The sequence below is a fragment of the Balaenoptera acutorostrata genome, chromosome 7 (genome assembly GCF_949987535.1).
Source record: "Balaenoptera acutorostrata chromosome 7, mBalAcu1.1, whole genome shotgun sequence".
NCBI lineage: Eukaryota > Metazoa > Chordata > Mammalia > Artiodactyla > Balaenopteridae > Balaenoptera > Balaenoptera acutorostrata.
Genome location: NC_080070.1, coordinates 109,184,757 through 109,207,313, shown reverse-complemented (window position 1 = coordinate 109,207,313; position 22,557 = coordinate 109,184,757). Strand labels below are relative to the sequence as shown.

Here is a 22,557-nt window from a genome sequence, read left to right as displayed (position 1 = left end):
CCTCCATCCCCTCCACCTCCTCCATCCCCTCCCACCTCCATCACCTCCACCTCCTCCATCTCCTCCCACCTCTGCCATCACCTCCACCTCCTGCATCCCCTCTCATCTCCATCATCTCCACCTCCTCCATCCCCTCTCACCTCCATCACCTCCACCTCCTCCATCCCATCCCACCTCCATCCCCTCCACCTCCTCCATCCCCTCCCACCTCCATCACCTCCACCTCCTCCATCCCCTCCCACCTCCATCACCTCCACTTCCTCCATCCCCTCCCACCTCCATCACCTCCCACCTCTGCCCCCTAGGCCCATCACAGGGCCAGACCAGTGCCAGCCTTACCTCACGTTGTCATGCCGCTGGATGTAGATCTTGTGGAAAATCCTCTCCGGGGGCTTCAGGAAGTCCTCCTTCATCTCCATGGCAACATTCCGGGGCAGGAGGCTCATGAGCAGCCGCTCCTGGACAGGAGAGACAGGCCCACGTGACACGGCAGCTCCCCCCACCACCGGTGATTCCTTGACACGCCTGCCCCAGTGACCTTGGTGCCGAGAAGCTGCCCTCCACGAGGGGCCTCGGACCCTCCTCACACATGACCGGCACGTGGTCCAGTCCCGCGGACCCTCCCAGCCCCAGAGTCTCGGTGGGTCGCGCGCAGGCCCAGACTGTCACTGCACAGGTAACTTGCTCCCAGAGCGCTGGGCAGGCACCAGCATCGCCTCCGGAACATCCAGCCCGCCCGTGCGCCCCAGCCTCACTGAGCAGTGGGTCACAGGGAGGGAGTATCGCTGCCTCCGAGCAGACCTGTCCTGCCTCGCTCCTCACACCACGGTCCAGCGCAGCCCCAACAGGGACCTCGAGGTGGGCTACGAAAGCACCTGTGCCCCAACAGACAGGGGCCCATGGTCGCACAGAGGTGAGTGGCTTTGGACACAGTGTGGCGTTTCCTACCGGTCTTGTCTTCTGATTTCCCCCTGATCTGCAGGAGACAAACATTTTCCTCCCCCCCGCCCCACCCCCGTCCCCACCAGAGGATGGAGCAAACGTCTGGGCTTATCCACAGCAGCCGTGCCACCCTGGGGACGCTGTCGCCCCTTCTGGATCTCGGTTTCCTCCTCTGGCCTCCACCCCTCCTCCTCTTGGTGGATCCGCCCCTGGCCTCAGCCCCACTGGCCACACTGTATCTGAGAAACCGTGTTCTAGACACTTGGAGTGAGGCCCCACTCCTCCCTCAATCCCTTTCACAGCCCCTCCCTCCCACTCTGCTTCAGAAAGAAAACAAAAGAACGGAATTCAGATCCTGCTTGGAATCAGGTAGGACATCCTACTTACAAGGGTGAACATGGGGCAGGGAGGGGGCACAGGAAGCCCCTCCCTCCCTCGAGCAGCCCCTGGGCCTCGGCCTGTCCGCTGAGTGAAGGAGCCTCAGATGGGGTCACGTGGGTGCCTGGCATCTCCCCCCCACCGGCGCGGGGTCCGGGTGCAGCCAGCAGGCCCAGAGACCCTCCTGGACCGCAGGGCCACCCTGCAGCGTGAGACCACATCCCTGCCCGGGAGCAGACGCTCCTCCGCGTGACATCCTCTGAAGGACAATCAGAGCAGCAGCAGGGACAACAGTCGCAGACCCTGAAAGCCCAGCCCCCCTCCCGGCCTGGGGTGTGGGTGTCAGGGCTCCACCGCCTTGGCTCCAGGTGACAAATTGTACCTGATGCACTGGAAGAGTGTCCCCAGGAGACGCATCCCCACATACGCTTCTGCAGAGGGAGGCCAGGCCGAGGCCCGCCAGATACCAGGTAGAGCCGAGCATGTTTGCCCAGGCGAGCCAGGCTGTGGCCGGGGCCCTGGGTCCTGAGCGAGGCCCGTGTCTATGCTGGGCGCCCACCCACTGTGGTCCCCACGCGGCTCCAGGCTGGACAGACCTCCACACTCAGGAGGGACATCGCAAGACCACAGCTGTCCACGGCCACCTGGGGAGAGGACCCTCTGAGACAGAAGTGCCAGTCCGAGCGTGTGTTCGGGGACAGCCTCAGGGACAGCAAGCCCCACTGCCCAGGGCACGGGAGCTGGTGTGTGACCTGAGCCTGCATGGGAGGACGTCGGCCATTCCTTAGCAGAGGGGCCTCTGGGGACAAGTGCGAGCACGGCCCATGGAGAGGGGCCTCTGCAGGTGGCCGGCTGCCCTGAGGTGGAGGGAACTCGGCAGGGGACTCACTCGGGCCACCATCAAAGGACCCCCTGGAAGCTTCCAGAGACTGTCACCGCCCTGAGACGCAAGGTGGGAAAACAAAAGCAGCTGGATGACAGGGCAGGCCGCCCAGGAAGGGCGCTGGGGACACACAGGGCAGCTGTGCCCTCTCCCGCAGTCCCAGTGTCGTGGGCGTCTACAGCCCTGGGCTCCTGCGCCCCAGAGCCCCGCACAGAGGTGTCGGGGGAAAGGCGAGTCCCAGGGCCTGCAAGACAGCTGCCTGGCCTCACATCCTGGCTCTGCCTCTCGGAGCGGTGAGTCAAGCTCCATCACAATCCCATCCCGTCTGTCAGGGCGAAAATCATGCCAACTTCCTCAGCAGGGTGTTCTGAGAAGGCAGACGAACATCTCAGGCCCTGGCTGACCCTCAGGGGTCCCTACTCGGTACCACGCCTCCCAGCACCTCCGGTGACAGCTCTTCACGGCTTCGCTCTCTTGTCTCCTGCATCTTTGAAATATGTCACCTGCACCTGGAAAACCAGTCAGGTGCTTCCCAAGCCAAATCAAACAAGCGAGACTGTGCTTCCCCGGCGCCCGTCTCACTCCTTCCTGCACCGTCGGTGATCTGCAAGCGCCCCGTCTCACAGCCTCGGAACTGACCGCTCTCCCTGAGCGAGCCACAGCCTCCCCCCGGGGGCCCCTGCTGAGGGGAGCCCGCCCCACTCTTGGCCTCTCCATCACCTCGGCTGCCCGGCACGGTCTGGAGTTAGAACAGGGAAACTGAGGCAGCCACCAGGAGGGAAGGAAGGACTGAAAAGGCAGAGAGACACTGACCGGCCCCAGACTCAAGAGGTGATGAGGGGGCAGGTGCCAATCCCAGAGGACAGGGGAGAAGGCTGCTGGTGGCCCAGGTGTGCACACCCAGCGCAGCGAGGGGTGCCGGACAGATGGCTGTGGCAGAGTCAGTGCGGCCCCCAGATCCCTTCTCCACCACCAGCACCACAGTCTAGCCCCTTACTCTCACTGGGGGACTTGGAGACCTGGAATGAAGACTACATTGCCCAGCCTCCTGTGCAGCTAGATGTGGCCAAGGAGATAGGAGTTGAAGGGTCAAGTGGAAGCTTCTGGAATATTCCCTAAAGACAGCTTGTCCTTCTTCCCTCTTCTCTGCTGCTGCTGGGGATACAGTCATGATGGCTGGATCTATACCGACCATCGTTGTTCAGGAGGATGAAGGCCACACACTAGCGATGGCAGACCATTTAACTAGATGGAGACTGGGTTGTGAGGGCTGCGTGGATCAGATCTGCCACGTCAGCCATAAAGTGCCTGCCCTGGAATACGTATGTAAGAGAAAAGAGTTATCTCACTTGGATAAGCCACTGTCATATGAAGTTCCTAACTGCAGGTTATATTTCTGACCAAGGGCTCAGCATTAACTCCATCCACAAGATTAGTGATAGTGCCTAAAGCCAACACCATTAATAATCAAGACTAGAGAGAAGTACACAACCTCTCCCACAGGGAGCAAAGCAGCCATGTGAAAAGATCAAGCACCCATCCTTGATTAAAAACAAACAAAAAAAACCCCAGCAAACAACCTAAGACAAAGTAGCTCACTGACATCATAAAGATAAGACCTGAAATCCACATCCAATTCCAAACACAGCCCTAAAGCCTCAGGCAGCAATGAAACATTACATTAGGAGCAGACAGCTACGTTAATGAGTTCTAACCAGTGAAATAAGATACAAAGCCAGAAATCAAAGGGACAAATTTATGAATATGGATCATATAAAATATCCCAGCGTCCTATGAAGGCTATATAAAAACCTCAGTGTTTTTCTTGATTATCAAAATGGGACTTAAACGTATTATCCTTAATAAACATTAGATATTTAAACAGCAATTGTGAGGACTCTGCTTCCGGAAAGATGGAGACGTACTTTTCCCTGTTCCCCCCACTAAGTACACCAAAAGTCCGGGACGTTACACATAAAACAGTCATCCAAGGCTCTGAAAGGCAGAGAGGAGGTGGCAGAAACCTCAGGACCAGGGATGGCATGGAGATAAGTCCTTGGACTTTCTTTTTGCCTCACATAACCCAGACTGAGTGCTGGGGATGTGGGTGGCCCAGAGATGCTGACAGGCATGGCAGTAAGCTACAACAGAAGTCGGCTCTCTCTAATCAAAGGATCAGGATAGGGGCAGCCTCGTGAGAAAACTGCTATACAATAACGGTCCCACTCCAGGCACACCTCCAAAAAAATCTGCAAACCTCCACCCTCCCCAGGCTGTGAGGAAGCACCAACCCCAGGCTGGGGTGTCAGAGAGGCCATGCAGGGGACCCCTGCCTTTGGTCTCCCCCATCTGGTAACACACGGCATACCTTCCACCCTGCTCCACGTTGTCAGTGAAGACCAAGGGCTTTCCTGCTCCTCCTTCCAAGTCAGAAGCCAGAACTCTCTCCTGCACAGCAGTAAGGAGGTATCCCCACCCCCATGAACCCCAACAGAGGCCCAGTGTGGAGCCTGGACTTACACCCCCACTAGGAAGTACTGGGGTGGTGGTCCCCACTTTCCCCTGCCAAGTGAAGTCACAGAAAACCAGCCAATAAAAGAAAAAAGTTCAAAGAAGACACAGAGTCTCATACGTAATACCCCAATTGTCCAGGTTCCAATCAGAAATCACTCATCGTACAAAGAACCAGAACAATCTCAACGAATGAAGATAACCAACAGACACCAAACGACAGAATAATTAGAATAACTAACAAGATTTTAAAGCAGTCGTCCTAAGAATGATTCAATGAACAAGTACAAACATGTTTGAAAAAGTGATAAAACAGAAACTCTCAGCAAAGAAATAGAAGATACAAAAAAAGAATCAAACGGAAATTTTAGAAATGGAAAAAAATCTGAAATAAAAAGCTCAACAGATGGGAACAACATCAGAATGGGGAGGACAGGGGAAAGCTTAGTGAACTTGAAGACAAAACAGCAGAAATGAACCAAACTGAAAAACAGAGAAAACAGACTGGAAAAATAATAGAAGAGAAGAAACAACCCAGACGTCCATCAGCGGATGAATGGATAAACAGCGTGGTCCATCCACACAGTGGAATACTACTCAGCTATAACAGGAATGAAGCACTGACCCATGCTACAGCATGGATGCACCCTGAGGACAGTATGCAAAGTGAAAGAAGCCAGACACAAAAGGCCACATACTGTGTGATTCCACTGATTGATACAGGAAATGTCCTGAGCAGGCAAACCCACAGAGACAGAACATAGATTAGTGGTGTCTAGGTCTGGGAAGAGTGGATGGGGAGTGACCACGAATGGGTACAGGTTTCTTTTTGGGGCAATGAAAATATTCAAAAATTAGATTATTGTGATGGTTACACACTCAAAATATCAAAAAAACCATTTAGTTGTTTTGAACTTTAAATTGAACTTAATAGTACCGATACATAAACTATAGATCAATAGGCTTTTTTAAATTAAAAATAAATAACAACTATAGTGGTTTCAAAAGATGCTGTGAATGAGTCAGACCTCTTTAAAACTCCATCCTGTATCACTGAAAAGGAAACTTGCTTCCTCTTGATAAATTTCCTGACAATGGGAAATCAAAATTGTCCCATTTACCATGTTAGGATGACAACTGAATATGTGCTTTGTAAACAGCTGTATGTAATTTTAGAATTACGACTTAATAATGGTATTTGAGGAATATCAGGGCCTTTGGAGCAGTGGCCTCTGCAGTCAGGGCAAGGAGGCTGATCTCAGGGGTAGGACCTTGCAAGCCCAGGCTCCCTGGCTGGGCTATGGGGAACGGCAGGAAAGGAGGCCCCCAAGGAGCTAAGGGGTGACCTTCAGAGGCCTCTCACCCCCCTCCCTATGATCACCAGCTCTGACAGGCTCAGACCTAAGGGTTAGACCCCGGTGGGGAGCTGTGATCACCTAAGGCTCCCAGGTGGTCCCTGTGCCCCAGTGGAGCAGCCCTTCCAGGTCTATCCCAACTCTCACCAAGCTGAAGGAAGACAGAGCTGCAGCTTACCCCTGACTGGAAAACAATACCTATGCGCCCCACCCCCATTTGCTATATGAATGCCACCTACTGCTCCCCATCTCCCAGCCCCTACCTGGCAAACTCCTACACATCCTTCAAAGCCCCAACCAAATACTCTTCCAATGCACATCCCACCCCCCCTGCACATAGCATGCCCCTCGGACATGCCCATCCTCCAGTTGGGCCTCCCCACAGGGGCCAACTGCTGCTCTCTGTCTCCCATCCAGTTACACCACATCTTGCTGAGACCAGGTTCCCTCCATCCCAGGGTCTCCAGAGCCGTAGGCCAAGCATTCAGATGTGCAGTCATGAATGACCACTCCCAAAGGAATTCCAGCTGGGCCTCTCCCAACTCACTCAGGCACCAAGAGGCAAAGGGCCTCGGGGCTGACACCACTCATGAACGCAAGACTGGGGACACAGGGGCTGCTCCCTTGCATGTCAGTCTGACCTGCATAACTGAGATTCTGGAATCCCAGCTCCATCCTCCAGAATCATGAGCAAGGTTATCCTGCACTCAAGAGGAGTTTCTGTCCTATGGATGATCAGCTTGGAAAGGTGTTTTCCTTCGAAGTTTGTAGGACTCAGCTGTCAAACCACTGGGGCCTGGTGATGACTTTTTGGCAAACTTTTCATTACTGAGTCAATCATTTTAATGATCATAGGATGTTTCAGGCTTTCTTTTTCTTCTAGAATCAGTTTTAGTAACTAACACCATTCTGGGAATTTGTCCATTTTGTCTAAGTTTTCAAATATTCTGGCAAAAAAAAAAACCTCTTAGTATTTCCCTCTCATCTATTTTTAACCTGGCTTTATCCCTAGGGCGCGTGCTTTCCCATCCCGAATCATCTTGTCTGCTCTTTCTTCTTGGTCAGTCTCTCTAAAGTTTTTCTATATCAAAGAACCAATTTTTGATGCTTTTGTCTGAAACTGAAAGAGTCCTGTTAAAAGACCCCTCACAGCCCTTTGGAATATTTTAATCCAGATATCAACCAACCCAAAACACCTATGTGAGCCTTTTTTTGTGGCTGAAGAGACACGAGGCTGTAAAGGGAGAAAGCGGGCCACAGCTGGTTTGGGGGGGATTCTGGGCTTTGGCCTCTGCTCTCTTCACTCTGCCACCAACGGCTTTGTCACTTGCTTTATTGGCCTTCCCACATCATTTAAATTCTCCGAGTCAGCCCCAGTTCTCAGATTTACAAAACGGAACCAAGTTTTTACATGCTTAACTGCAACACAGAGGCCTGAAATTAGTTTTAAAGATCTAAGAACCCAGAGGAGAGAACACCTTCCGATCAAGCACGTTCCTCTCTTCTGCCACAGCCCCGCGGGACAGGACAGAGTCGGGCAGCCCTGCGTAGGGGCCACTGTCTGTTTTGATTTGGTGGGAGGAGGGGTCACTGACAACTCGGGTAGTTTTTTCAAAATATAGCAGAGAACCTTCTAGAAGTAGAGTGTGTCCAATGAAGCAGACAGGGCCCCTGCCCATTCTCTCCAGCCCCTCTGGTTCTGCAGGCTGCCCTGAGGAGGACAGATCGCTTCTAATATTCCCACTTGTGAAAACGTTGGAGGAAGCCTTGCTCTTGGAGACTGGTCTGGGGAGACCATGCCTGTCCGCGTCTGCAGGGAGCAGGGCAGGAGATAAAGAAACACAGATTTTGTAGCCAAAGCAGTTGGACTTTCTTGTAAAATAGCAACTGCAGGGCTATTAGTTCCGAACCATATAGGAGGGGAGGAGACGCTCCCGATTTCTGGCGCAATTATCACCGTCTTCTCAGTGCTGCTGCAAAAATCAGTGATTACAGGCACGGAATGCCCACGGGTCCTTCCTGGCTGCAGGCGGGTGAGAGGTAAGAGCTCACAGTGGCATCCTTACCTAAGACGGTCAGAGACTCTCCCCAAGGTTTGAGGTGAAGCTCACCCGAAAATCTACGTAACTGAACCACTCTGCTGTACACCTGACACTAAGACAGTATTGTAAACCAACTAGGCTTCAATAAAAAAAGAAGCAACAATCAGCCTGGGCGAGAACAACGTTGGCATGAGATCTGTACAGAGTGGGGAAGGGCCTGCGCATCCCGTCTAAGTTACTGCCTGGGGTTCTGCAGTGGGAGCCACCCTTCTCAACAGTTTCCATCGGCTGAATCCTGTCCCGGAACAAAAGGGTCCAGCAGCTGGGACAGGCGAGGGTTCTGAGGTTGCGTGTCTGCATTTCAGAGCAGGTGCCTCACTCTCCCCTCCCACAAACCCTGGCCGGCCAGTGGTGGCCACACAAACGCAGGCCTGTCCTGCAGGTACATCCCAGAGAGAGGACGTCTCCGGGGGCTCCGGAGAAACGCCTGCTTCGGGCCATGAAGCACAATCTTCTCCTGCCTGCCGAAGCCTCCTCGGCATACCTGGGTGGACACTCATCCGGGGAGAGAGGAAAGAACAACCTGCCCGTCTTCTAGGGCAAGTCCTACCTCCGCACTGACCCCCCCAGCCTGCGTCTGACCAGCTCTCTGTCCTGCTCAGACACGTCAGGGGCCCCGCCGCGCGGCCCGGTGCGCCACCTTCCACAGAGGGCAAAGCCCTGCCTCCCTCTCACCTTCTCCCATTTCCTTCCAGCTGAGGCCACAACAAACTACACGCCGCCCCTCGACCACCAAGCACATTCCCCGCCCCGTCTCACCGCTCATGCGCCTCCCTGACTCGGCCTTGCTCGAGGACCCCATTCCCAGCCCCTGCAGCCCAAACCCGGCATCTCCCTGCCTCCCCCCAGAAGCCAGTGGGGCACACCTGCCGCCACACAGTGGTCCCTCTGGAGCTGGACGCCCCCCCACCCCCTCCCAGAACTGGGCCACGTCCCCAGCATCCTCTCCCAGAACAAGGATGCATCACCCAGAACCCCCTTCCAGACCCAGGGTGCATCCACCAATATCCCCTCACATCACCTAGGGTGCCGCCTTACTGGGTCAGGGCCTGGAGAAGACTCCGGAAGCGGCTATGGAACTGGATTGCTCTGTTACTTGAGTTGAAGCATGGAAACACAGACAAGCCCATATGGTCAGGGCGTCCCTCACCTGCAACTCAGGGGGCTGCGGTTTTCACACTGACACAGAGGTGTGAGTTGGGCAGAGCTGCCTGGCCACCTGCAGGTTCCCCTGGCCTGGCCAGGCTGTCCCCTGGCAGGCTTTGATGTACCGAGTGCCGACTGGTGCTTGAGAGCCCTGAAGAGGTGGCTGAGCCCCATCTGAGCCCGAGTGCTCGCCTTCTGCCCCGCAAAGAGACAGGGCTCCCTGAGCTAAAAACAGTCGTCCCAGCCAGAGGCAGGGAGTAACCTGAGTGCCAGGGACAAGGCCTCCCAGGGAGAGAGTTGTCCTGTGATATGACCCGCGGGATCCAATCAAAAAAGTATAGCAAGTCAGGATACTGCCTCGCCCCCTCTCAGAAACAGCCAGGGGAACTCACGGGGGTGACCCATCCGCACTTCTGTATTTCGTGTGCTCAGCTTTCTCAGCAACAGATGAAACCACAGAGGAAAATGATTGATACGTTGGAATATGCGAAAGATTGAGGTTTTACACAAAGAAAAGCAGAGCTAGAGAACAGACTTGAGGAACACCAGCCTTTCTCATTCAAACCCACAGGAAAGTCAGAGCATGAATGGGCAGAGGATCAGAACACGCGCTCCACAGAGAAATACAACCGGTAAACACGCGTGGAAAAGCGGCCATCGCACAAGGAACCGGCATCTGAGTAAACAGGGGGTACCAAGTTCTAACAGGAAGAGAGGAGGGAAGGAGGGACGGAGGGAGGGAGAAAGTGGGTCACGTGCAACACTGGGGATACACACCAGGACCCTGAATGCTGGGTCCACCCGAGCTTTCCCAGCCATGGGACCGGGCAGGCCTGAGAATCTGCATTTCTGGCAGGCTCCCTCTGACGCGGCCCAGGACCCCACTCAACCACTGCTACCCAGAGCTGGGTGTAACTAAGTATTACTTATAAGATAAAATGAAGCACAACATGTTTTGGAAAATACCCAGGACACGGAGAGAAACGATACTGTAATATTTGCACTCCTGAGAATGTAACCAAGGATACTTCAAGTCTATATGAATAAAGATGCTTATGAGAAAGAAACATTTTTAAAAACATGGTGTCTAAAAGTCAGATTCGGAGACCTGCATGAAGGCGAGGAAGCAGCAGCTGTCTTAGGTTACCTTTAGGGCACCAGTGGTACACCTGTGGGAAATGTTAAGTCAAAATGCAGAAAATAAAATTATGTATACACCAAAACGACAACGATGAGGGGAGAGAATGTGCATAAGGACGGAAACCTGAAAATACAGAGCACTCAGCTGGGTTGATGGGATTGGGTGACATTTACCATTTTGCAGATTTCCTGCTTAAGAACATCAGGTCGGCGGTTAGAACTCAGACCCGTCTCTGAGCTTCCGTGAGTCTGGGCTTCCTCAGCTGTGGGACTGAGAAGCTCCTTGCTCTCGGAGCTGCAGAGAAGTGACACACGTACAGCAGCAAAGGCTAGGTTCGCAGCAAGCAGGAGTGCTTGCTCGGCCACTGTGTTCCCTGGACGGGAGTGTGGGTGCAGGGGGAGAGATGTGCACTTGCAGAACCCGCACATGCAGGCAGCAAGAGTGGCCACACCACGGCCAGCATCCTCACCATCAACAGATGGGACCCACTGGAGGGACAGAGGGCACACCAAGCATTCGAAAATGTTTTAAGGGTAGGTGCTAGGTAGTCTATAGGAAAGGCAGCAAGAGTAAGAAAAGAAATGAAAGACAAAATCAGAGAAAGTGGATCCAGAGAAAACCATAATTTGAAAAGATACATGCACCCCAATGTTCACAGCAGCACTATTTACAATAGCCAAGACATGGACGCAACCTAAGTGCCCCTTGACAGATGAATGGATAAAGAAGATGTGGTACAGTTTCAAGATGGCAGAGTAGAAGGACGTGCGCTCACTCGCTCTTGTGAGAGCACCGGAATCACAACTAACTGCTGAACAATCATCAACAGGAAGATACTGGAACTCACCAAAAAAGATACCCCACATCCAAAGACAAAGGAGAAGCTGCAGTGAGATGGCAGGAGGGGCGCAATCACAATAAAATCAAATCCCACAACTGCTGGGTGGGTGACTCACAAACTGGAGAACACGTATACCACAAAAGTCCACCCACTGGAGTGAAGGTTCTGAGCCCCATGTCAGGCTTCTCAACCTGGGGGTCCCGCAAGGGCAGAAGGAATTCCTAGAGAATCAGACTTTGAAGGCCAGCAGGATTTGACTGCAGGACTTCGACAGGACTGGGGGAAACAGAGACTCCACTCTTGGAGGGCACACACAAAGTAGTGTGTGCATCAGGACCCAGGGGAAGGAGCAGTGACCACAGGGGAGACTGAACCAGACTTACCTGCTAGTGTTGAAGGGTCTCATGCAGAGGCGGGGGGGCAGCTGTGGCTCACCATGGGGACAAGGACACAGGCAGCAGAAGTTCTGGGAAGTACTCCTTGGCATGAGCCTTCCCAGAGTCTGCCATTAGCCCCACCAAAAAGCCTGTAGGCTCCAGTGCTGGGTCGCCTCAGGCCAAACAACCAACAGGAGGGAACTCAGCCCCACCCATCAGCAGACAAGCAGATTAAAGTTTTACTGAGCTCTGCCCACCAGAGCAACAGCCAGCTCTATGCACCACCAGTCCCTCCCATCAGGAAACTTGCACAAGCCTCTTAGATAGCCTCATCCACCAGAGGGCAGACAGCAGAAGCAAGAAGAAATAAAATCCTGCAGCCTGTGGGAAAAAAAACACATTCACAGAAAGATAGACAAGATGAAAAGGCAGAGGGCTATGTACCAGATGAAGGAACAAGATAAAACCCCAGAAAAACAACTAAATGAAGTAGAGATAGGCAACCTTCCAGAAAAAGAATTCAGAATAATGATAGTGAAGATGATACAGGACCTCAGAAAAAGAATGGAGGCAAAGATCGAGAAGATGCAAGAAATGTTTAACAAAGACCTAGAAGAATTAAAGAACAAACACCTAGAAGAATTAAGGAACTAACAAACAGAGATGAACAATACAATAACTGAAATGAAAAATACACTAGAAGGAATCAATAGCAGAATAACCGAGGCAGAAGAATGGATAAGTGACCTGTAAGACAGAATGGTGGAATTCACTGCTGCGGAACAGAATAAAGAAAAAAGAATAAAAAGAAATGAAGACAGCCTAAGAGACCTATGGGACAACATTAAACACACCAACGTTCTCATTACAGGGGTCCCAGAAGGAGAACAGAGAGAGAAAGGACCCAAGAAAATATTTGAAGAGATTATAGTCGAAAACTTCCCTAACATGGGAAAGGAAATAGCCACCCAAGTCCAGGAAGCACAGAGAGTCCCAAGCAGGATAAACCCAAGGAGAAACACGCTGAGACATATAGTAATCAAACTGACAAAAATTAAACACAAAGAAAAATTATTAAAAGCACAAGGGAAAAATGACAAATAATATACAAAGGAACTCCCATAAAGTTAACAGCTGATTTCTCAGCAGAAACTCTACAAACCAGAAGGGAGTGGCTCAATATATTTAAAGTGATGAAAGGGAAGAACCTACAACCAAGATTACTCTACCTGGCAAGGATCTCATTCAGATCCAACAGAGAAATCAAAAGCTTTACAGACAAGCAAAAGCTAAAAGAATTCAGCATCACCAAACGAGCTCCACAACAAATGCTAAAGGAACTTCACTAAGTGGGACACACAAGAGAAGAAAAGGACCTACAAACACAAACCCAAAACAATTAAGAAAATGGTAATAGGAACATACATATCGATAATTACGTTAAACGTGAATGGATTAAATGCTCCAAACAAAAGACACAGGCTCATTGAATGGATACAGAAACAAGACCCATATATATGCTGTCTACAAGAGACCCACTTCAGACCTAGGGACACATACAGACTGAAAGTGAGGGAATGGAAAAAGATGTTCCATGCAAAAGGAAATCAAAAGAAAGCTGGAGTAGCAATACTCATACCAGATAAAATAGACTTTAAAATAAAGAATATTACAAGAGACAAGGAAGGACACTACATAATGATCAAGGGATCAATCCAAGAAGAAGATATAACAATTATAAATATATATGCACCTAACATGGGAGCACCTCAATACAGATGGCAAATGCTAACAGCTATAAAAGAGGAAATCGGCAGTAACACAATAATAGTGGGGGACTTTAACACCTCACTTACACCAATGGGCAGATCATCCAGACAGAAAATTAATAAGGAAACTCAAGCTTTAAATGACACAATAGACCAAACAGATTTAATTGATATTTATAGGACATTGATCTGAAAATAGCAGATTACACTTTCTTCTCAAGTGCACATGGAACATTCTCCAGGATAGATCACATTTTGGGTCACAAATCAAGCCTCGGTAAATTTAAGAAAAATGAAATCATATCAAGCATCTTTTCCGACCACAACACTATGATATTAGAAATCAATTACAGGGGGAAAAAACGTTAAAAACACAAACATATGGAGACTAAACAATACGTTACTAAATAACCAAGAGATCACTGAAGAAATCAAAGAGGAAGTCAAAAAATACCTAGAGACAAATGACAACGAAGACACGACGATCCAAAACCTATGGGATGCAGCAAAAGCAGTTCTAAGAGGGAAGTTTATAGAAATACAATCCTACCTCAAGAAACAAGAAAAATCTCAAATAAACAATCTAACCTCATACCTAAAGGAACCAGAGAAAGAAGAAAAAACAAAACCCAAAGTTAGTAGAAGGAAAGAAATCATAAAGATCAGAGCAGAAATAAATGAAATAGACACAAAGAAAACAATAGCAAAGATCAATAAAACGTAAAGCTGGTTCTTTGAGAAGATAAACAAAATTAATAAACCTTTATCCAAACTCGTCAAGAAAAAGAGGGAGAGGACTCAAATCAATAAAATTAGAAATGAAAAAGAAGTTACAACGAACACCACAGAAATACAAAGCATCATAAGAGACTACAAGCAACTCTATGCCAATAAAATGGACAACCTGGAAGAAATGGACAAACTCTTAGAAAGGTATAACCTTCCAAGACTGAACCAGGAAGTAATAGAAAATATGAACAGACCAATCACAAGTAATGACATTGAAACTGTGATTAAAAATCTTCCAACAAACAGAAGTCCAGGACCAGATGGCTTCACAGGTGAATTCTATCAAACATTTAGAGAAGAGCTAACACCCACCCTTCTCAAACTCTTGAAAAAAATTGCAGAGGAAGGAACATTCCAAAACTCATTCCACGAGGCCACCATCACCCTGATACCAAAACCAGACAAAGATACTACAAAAAAAGAAAATTACCCACCAATATCACTGATGAATATAGATGCAAAAATCCTCAACAAAATACTAGCAAACAGAATCCAACAACACATTAAAAGGATGATACACCATGATCAATTGGGATTTATCCCAGGGATGCAAGGATTCTTCAATATACGCAAATCAACCAATGTGATATGCCATATTAACAAATTGAAGAATAAAAACCATATGATCATCTCAACAGATGCAGAAAAAGGTTTTGACAAAATTCAACACCCATTTATGATAAAAACTCTCCAGAAAGTGGGCATAAAGGGAACCAACCTCAACATAATAAAGGCCATATATGACAAACGCACAGCAAACATCATTCTCAATTGGTGAAAACCTGAAAGCATTTCCTCTAAGATCAGGAAGAAGACAAGGATGTCCACTCTCGCCACTATTATTCAACATATTTTTGGAAGTCCTAGCTAGCCACGGCAATCAGAGAAGAAAAAGAAATAAATGAAATATAAATTGGAAAAGAAGAAGTATAACTGTCACTGTTTGCAGATGACATGATACTATACATAGAGAATCCTAAAGATGCCACCAGAAAACTACTAGAGCTAATCAATGAATTTGGTAAAGTTGCAGGATACAAAATTAATGCACAGAAATCTCTTGCATTCCTATACACTAACAATGAAAGATCAGAAAGAGAAATTAAGGAAGCAATCCCATTCACCACTGCAACAAAAAGAATAAAATACCTAGGGATAAACCTACCTAAGGAGGTAAAAGACCTGTACTCAGAAAACTATAAGACACTGATGAAAGAAATCAAAGATGACACAAACAGATGGAGAGATATACCATGTTCTTGGATTGGAAGACTCAATATTGTGAAAATAACTATACTACCCAAAGCAATCTACAGATTCAATGCAATCCTTATCAAATTACCAATGGCAATTTTTACAGAACTAGAACAAAAAATCTTAAAATTTGTATGGAGACAAAATAGCCAAATAGCCAAAGCAATCTTGAGGGAAAAAAATGGAGCTGGAGGAATCAGGCTCCCTGACTTCAGACTATACTACAAAGCTACAGTCATCAAGACAATATGGTACTGGCACAAAAACAGAAATATAGATCAATGGAACAGGATAGAAAGCTCAGAGATAAACCCACACACCTATGGTCAACTAATCTATGACAAAGGAGGCAAGGATATACAATGGAGAAAAGACAGTCTCTTCAATAAGTGGTGCTGGGAAAACTGGACAGCTACATGTAAAAGAATGAAATTAGAACACTCCCGAACACCAGACACAAAAATAAACTCCAAATGGATTAAAGACCTAAATGTAACACCGGACACTATAAAACTCTTAGAGGAAAACATAGGAAGAACACTCTTTGACATAAATCACAGCAAGATCTTTTTTGACCCACGATATAAAAACAAAAATAAACAAATGGGACCTAATGAAACTTAAAAGCTTTTGCACAGCAAAGGAAACTATAAACAAGACGAAAAGACAACCCTCAGAATGGGAGAAAATATTTGCAAACGAATCAAAGGACAAAGGATTGATCTCCAAAATATATGAACAGCTCATGCAGCTCAATATTAAAAAAACAAACAACCCAATCCAAAAATGGGCAGAAGCCTTAAATAGACATTTCTCCAAAGAAGACATACAGATGGCCAAGAGGCACATGAAAAGCTGCTCAACATCACTAATTATTAGAGAAATGCAAATCAAAACTACTATTAGGTATCACCTCACACCAGTTAGAATGGGCATCATATCAGAAAATCTACAAACAACAAATGCTGAAGAGGGTGTGGAGAACAGGGAACCCTCTTGCACTGCTGGTGGGAATGTAAATTGATACAGCCACTATGAAGAACAGTATGGAGGTTCCTTAAAAAACTAAAAATAGACCTACCATATGACCCAGCAATCCCACTACTGGCCATATACCCAGAGAAAATCATAATTCAAAAAGACACATGCACCCCAATGTTCACTGCGGTACTATTTACAATAGCCAGGTCGTGGAAGCAACCTAAATGCCCATCGACAGACAAATGGATAAAGAAGATGTGGTACATATATACAATGGAATACTACTCAGCCATAAAAAGGAATGAAATTGGGTCATTTGTAGAGATGTGGATGGACCCAAGGACTGTCACAGAGAGTGAAGTCAGAAAGAGAAAAACAAGTATCAGATATTAACACATATATGTGGAATCTAGAAAAATGGTACAGATGAACTGGTTTGCAAGGCAGAAATAGAGACACAGATGTAGAGAACAAACGTATGGACACCAAGGGGGAAAGTGGCAGGGCGGGGGAGTGGGTGGTGGAGGTGGGATGAACTGGGAGATTGGGATTCACATATATACAGTAATATGTATAAAATCGATAACTAACAAGAACCTGCTGTATAAAAAAATTAAATTAAATTAAAAAAAACGTGGTACATATATACAATGGCCTATTACTTAGCCATAAAAAAGAATGAAATAATGTCATTTGCAGCAACATGGCTGGACCTAGAGATTATCATACTAAATCAGTCAGACAGAGAAAGAAAAATATCACATGATATCACTTATATGTGGAATCTTAAAAAACAATACAAATGAACTTATTTACAAAACAGCAATAGACCCACAGACAGAGAAAACAAACTTATGGTTACCAAAGGGGAAGGGGGGGGAGGGATAAATTGGGAGTTTGGGATTAACATATACACACTACTATATATAAAATAGATAATCAACAAGGACCTAATGTATAGCACACAGAACTCTACTCAATATTTTATAATAACCTATGTGGAAAAAGAATCTGAAAAAAGTAGATATATATGTATGTATAAGTGAATCACTTTGCTGTACACCTGAAACTAGCACAACATTGTAAATCAACTCTACTTCAGTAAAAATAAATACTTTTTTTTAGGAAAGTGGTTTTTTGAAGAAAGTGGGAAAGGAAGATATTTGAAAGGAGATGGAGAGGAGAGAAAAATAGAGAGAAAGAAAAGGAAGATTCAGAAATACACAAGAATGGCCCCCACGTCGATTTTTCCAGTACCTCAGGCGATGTATTTAAGGGGAGAGGACTCTGAAGAGTCACTTCTGGGATCCCGGGGAGGTGACGAAGGTAAGGACACCAAGCTCAAGGGCCTCTTAGCACCGAAGACTCCCCATCAGCGCCGATGATGCGGGCGTGGGCAAACGTTCAGTGCACAGCCCCAGGAGACGTGTTCTTTATACTTGTGCATGTGTGTGCCAGCACACTTATACACACACATCCACATGCACGCATACACACTTACGCACACACATCCACAAGTGCACACACGTGCACACGGTGTGTACAGAGACATATAGGCATGCACACACACAGTCCACGTGAATGCAAATCCACACACATGTATATACCCACACAGACATGCACGCACACACACATATACGCACATATACATTTGCACACATGCCCCACATATCCACAAACACACACGTGTACAGACACATACAAATGCGCACATGCATGTGCACATACAACACACACATGCCCACATGCACATCACGAGTGCACACAGCCTCACAGACACATATCTCCCACACACATACACCACCCACAGACAAAGCCACCCACTGATCCACACACATGATCTAAACATACACACGCCATCTGTTTCTAAGTGATATCCGACTTGTACAGTAAATACTAGGCATCATTATAATACCTATAAATGGAAATGTGTGTGTGCATTTTTACATGTACAGTCTTTACTTAATGCCTTGTATTTACAATAATAATAGCATCTCGTTTATACACCCATCCCATCCACCCCCACCCCCCCGGAAAACAAGCCTCTGCTGTCAGCACTTTGGTAAAGCACAGGAGCCCGGGTGCTCCCGGCTAAAGGTCCCGCCCAGGGCTCTTGGAGCATCCTCGTGGCCCCAGGACCGCAGCAGAGGAAACGCCACCGAGAGGGGTGAGCCCGGGACACGCAGGTGCGGTAGCTGGGGCAGTGGGAAGCCACCCGGCTCCCTCCAGGCCTCTAGGTCACAGGGGACGGTGCTGCCGCCCCAGCAGGCCTGGCAGGAGCCGGGCAGGGCGCTCTCTCTGCAGCCTCAGGCCAAGCTGCGGGTGTCAGGCTCACATGGTGCCCATCACTTCCCAGCAACTCAGCCCCTTCCAGCGGCACCAAGCCCAGCTCTCCTCTGCCTCCACTGAGGCCTGCAAAGCCTCCTGGGCATCTCGTCCACAGCCCCGTACCTCATGTCACCAACAGGGAAACCGAGGCCCAGGGATGACCAAGGGTGGCAGTTCTTCTGCCTCTGTTCCCACGGTGCCCCTCCGCAGCTGTCCCCTCTCCTCCGACCGGCCGAGGGGGCTGGTCCACAGAGACAGAGGGGCCAGCGGGGGCCTGAGGCCCCTACCCGGCTCCCAGGCGGGCCAGGCTGGGCCTCACTCCCAGTGCCCTCGGTGAGAAGGCTGTGCGGCTCCATGCCCCCCGCCCCGGGCCCCCCACGTCCCTCGGGGCGAGACCCCGGGCACTGACCTGCTTCTCATTCTCGTCCTCCAGCCTCAGCCGGTCCTCGATGCAGTTCCGGGCCTGCAGGAAGGCCTTCCTCTGGGAGCGCTCAGCCAGGATCCGCACGAAGACCCCGTACATGTTCACGCCAAGGAAGAGCAGGGCGTTGGCACCGAGCTGGAGGGGAGAGAACATTGCAGAGGGCTACACACAGGGGCCCAGCTCAGCAGAGGCTCCTACGCGTCCTCCGACCACCAGCCCATGAAATGACCACACCAGCCAGACCCACAGTGCCAAGCCGGTTTCACACGGCCACGAGCCAGGCCTCATCCCTCACCCTGTGCAGGGGTCACCTGTGCTATAAGCTTGTCACGTAATGGAACAGTAGGAAAGGATGCAAGGTGTGTCCCCCGAAACTCACGTGGAAGTCCTGACCCCTAACCCCCCAGAGTGGGCCTGTATTTGGAGACAGGGTCTTTCAAGAGGTAATCAAGTTAAAATGAGGCCATTAGGCTGGGCCCTAATCCAACATGACTGGTGTCCTTATAAGAAGAGGAGATCAGGACACAGACACGCACGGAGGGAAGATGATGTGAGGACACAGGGAGAAGATGGCCGTCGACACGCCAAGAAGAAAGTCTTCGGGAGAAACCAGCCTCCAGAACTGTGAGAAGTAATGTCTGTTGTTTAAGCCACCCAGTCTGGGCACTTTGTTACAACAGCCCGAGGAAACCATTACACCTGGAAGTTTTGAACGTGAAGACAGAGTGGTTATTCCCACAAAGGCAACATGGAAAGCTCTGGAGAGTAGCAGTGAAGGAGAGTTGATTAAAAACAAAAAAGAAAGAACAGCATTTGGGTATGAAGTGAACACCTGTGATGTATGTATGACGATGGAGAAAACGCAGTGTCCCTCCAACGTCCCTGGGTTCTCACTCCACGTCAACAGACAAGAAGCAAGAAAGGGGCCCGGCCGAGAAGGACCCCTCCAGGGCAGCCATGGCTCAGACTCGAGGCTGGGACCTGCTCGACCAGGAAAGGACGCAGCGTGCAGGGGTTAAGATAGGGAGCCCGAGGACGGCGGTGTTTTACCGCTTCCTGCTTTCACCTGCCTAAACCCAAGTCCAGTCCAGACCGCCCAGGACTGAGCTCAGGGGTTTCACAGGAACCCACGATGGATGAAGGTCGCACCGCACAGAGTGGCAGACGTGGGGGAGGATCAGACCTCATGCCCCCTGCTCGGCCTCCTCAGCGGGTCTGTCCCTACCTCTCATGGCCACAGGGTCCAGGGCCAGACAGGGGTGCCTCTCACGGGCCAGCAGGGCCCCAGCACGTCCCCCTGGGGCCCCCAGGCCACTAAGAGAGAGAGAAGACACCCACCCACCTCCTTGCAGGGCTGCGGTGTTTACAGGCCGTATACAAACTGCTGCCCCCAGTCGCTGCAAAAATGGATGATTCTGTGTCTGATTAAACTCCAGCATTTCCTGCAGGTTCTGCTGCCCATGGATTAACCAGAAACACTCCCCGCCCAGGACTGACTGCCACCAACAATTACACAGGACAACAGACACAGTGGCAGGTGGGACAGCAGTCTGTGGTCAGAGGGCTCCTGCCAGAGGCCAGGCAGGGACGGGCAAGGCAGCCCGAATGGGGTGAGCTGAGGGACAGGGAGGGGGGAGAGCCGGGAGGTCGTGGTCAGCGGTGACGTCCAGCTAGAGACACGAGAGCTGCTCACGGGAGGGGACAGGCCGAGGGACCGGAATCTGCAGGACCCCAGCACACAGTGGTCACCTCCCTAAACCCCCCAGGAGGGGAGTGAACTCCCAGCGAGCTCAGCAGGGACGGCTTGTCTCACGCACACTTGGCAAAGAGGACGGACACACGCTTACACCTCACACAGATCGTGTGCAAGACATGCTCCTGCAAATCACCTCCCGGATCCTGCCTCTGCCGCCCAGAGAAAGGGACGGCCATCCTGAGAGGGGTCTAAGAGAGTGGCCGCAAGTCCTATAAAAATGGTGCCCACTGTCACCCAGAACACCTCATTGTGACCTGACCATCTCCACGTGACCTGGACGTCTCCGTGTGACCCGACCATCTCCATGGGACCCTGATCATCTTCGCTGTACCCCTGAACACCTCCAAATCGGAGCGTCCCGCTAGCCGGAGCGTCCACGCTTTAACCCGGTGCGGGGCTGGAACACAAATGCATCTTCAGCGCCCATGCCCCCTCTCACAGGCACAGTGGCCGGCACTGGCTGCACCTAGGTACACCGCACTGTCCCCCGTACCAGGCAGTGTCTTCTGTGTCTAAGGGACCATCTGCTGTATTTGGGGATCAGCTCATGCCAATCTGTTGATGAAGGCACTTTTCTGGTGGCAACGGGAAGACCAGCGTATATGAAACAATAAATTGTAGTTTGGTGGAGTCAATATTTAAATGCGTACTGAGCGTGTTTAAAACGCCCACAGGCAGTAGTGAACACGTTTCTAAAAATTCAAACAATAGTGAGTCTTTGCACAAAATGCGCTTCTCTCCCAGCAGACCCTTAATCACCTGAGGCTTCTGCACGCCCCTCCCAGCCTCTATTTAAGGTTTTGAACACAGAACACACAGGACACCTCTCCCGAGAAGCCCTCCAGCCCGTCAGCCCCACAGCTTCCGTGACCCCTGCAGTGAAGCCCCCAGCTGTCACTGTCGAGCGGAGTACACAGTCAGGTGGAGAACAAGGAGTCCAACTGAGGGGCCAGGCGCCTGGGGTCAGCTCAGCACAGGGTGCAGGACGCCACAGGTCACACCTGGCAGACGTGGCTTTTCCAGAAAGCAGGGCCTCAGGTGGCCGGCGGCAGAAACAGGGGAAAGTGCGGGTCCCTATTGAGATCTGGGCAGAGAGGTGAGGCATGGGCTGGGGGCAGAAGGGCCAGCAGAGGCTGGGCAGTTCGGTCAAGGGAAAAATCAGGAGCAGAGTGGGAGCGGGCTGGGTCACCGGGAGACCCATCTTGTCACCTCCTCTACACCCACCTGCCTCACACCTTCCCTTCACTCCGGCCATGGTGACCCCCCAGGGACACCGAGGCCCAGCTGGGTGGTCACTGAGTCCCTAGCTGCCCTGCCACGCTGTCTGAGCTGCTCCCTTGGAAAACAGCCCCATGGTACACCCCACAGCTGGAGTCTGGCGGGCAGGGTGAGGCGGAAGCAGCGATCTAGGGAGCGGGCGGGTCTCCCCTGCCTGGGGCTCTGCATTCACGTTCACACACCCAGGGTGCTTCCATGCGCCCCAGCGATCTTCCCGCAGGAGAGCAGAAGAGGAGGCCGTCCGCAAGACGGCAGAGCTGCCGGCCCACCTGCCCCACTGCATTCCCACACACCCCCAGATC

General features: G+C 50.2%; 1 protein-coding gene across 1 annotated transcript in view; it reads right to left on the bottom strand.

The window, feature by feature from the left end:
* The window catches only part of ADCY1 (adenylate cyclase 1), a 120,536-nt gene that overhangs the window by 79,872 nt on the left and 18,107 nt on the right, over positions 1 to 22,557 (bottom strand). The window contains exons 2-3 of the mRNA XM_007187686.3: positions 19,207 to 19,356; positions 340 to 458 (exon numbers count right to left, since the gene is read on the bottom strand). Of these exons, the coding sequence (XP_007187748.2) occupies positions 340 to 458; positions 19,207 to 19,356 (269 nt within the window). The remainder of the gene's footprint in view (positions 1 to 339; positions 459 to 19,206; positions 19,357 to 22,557) is intronic.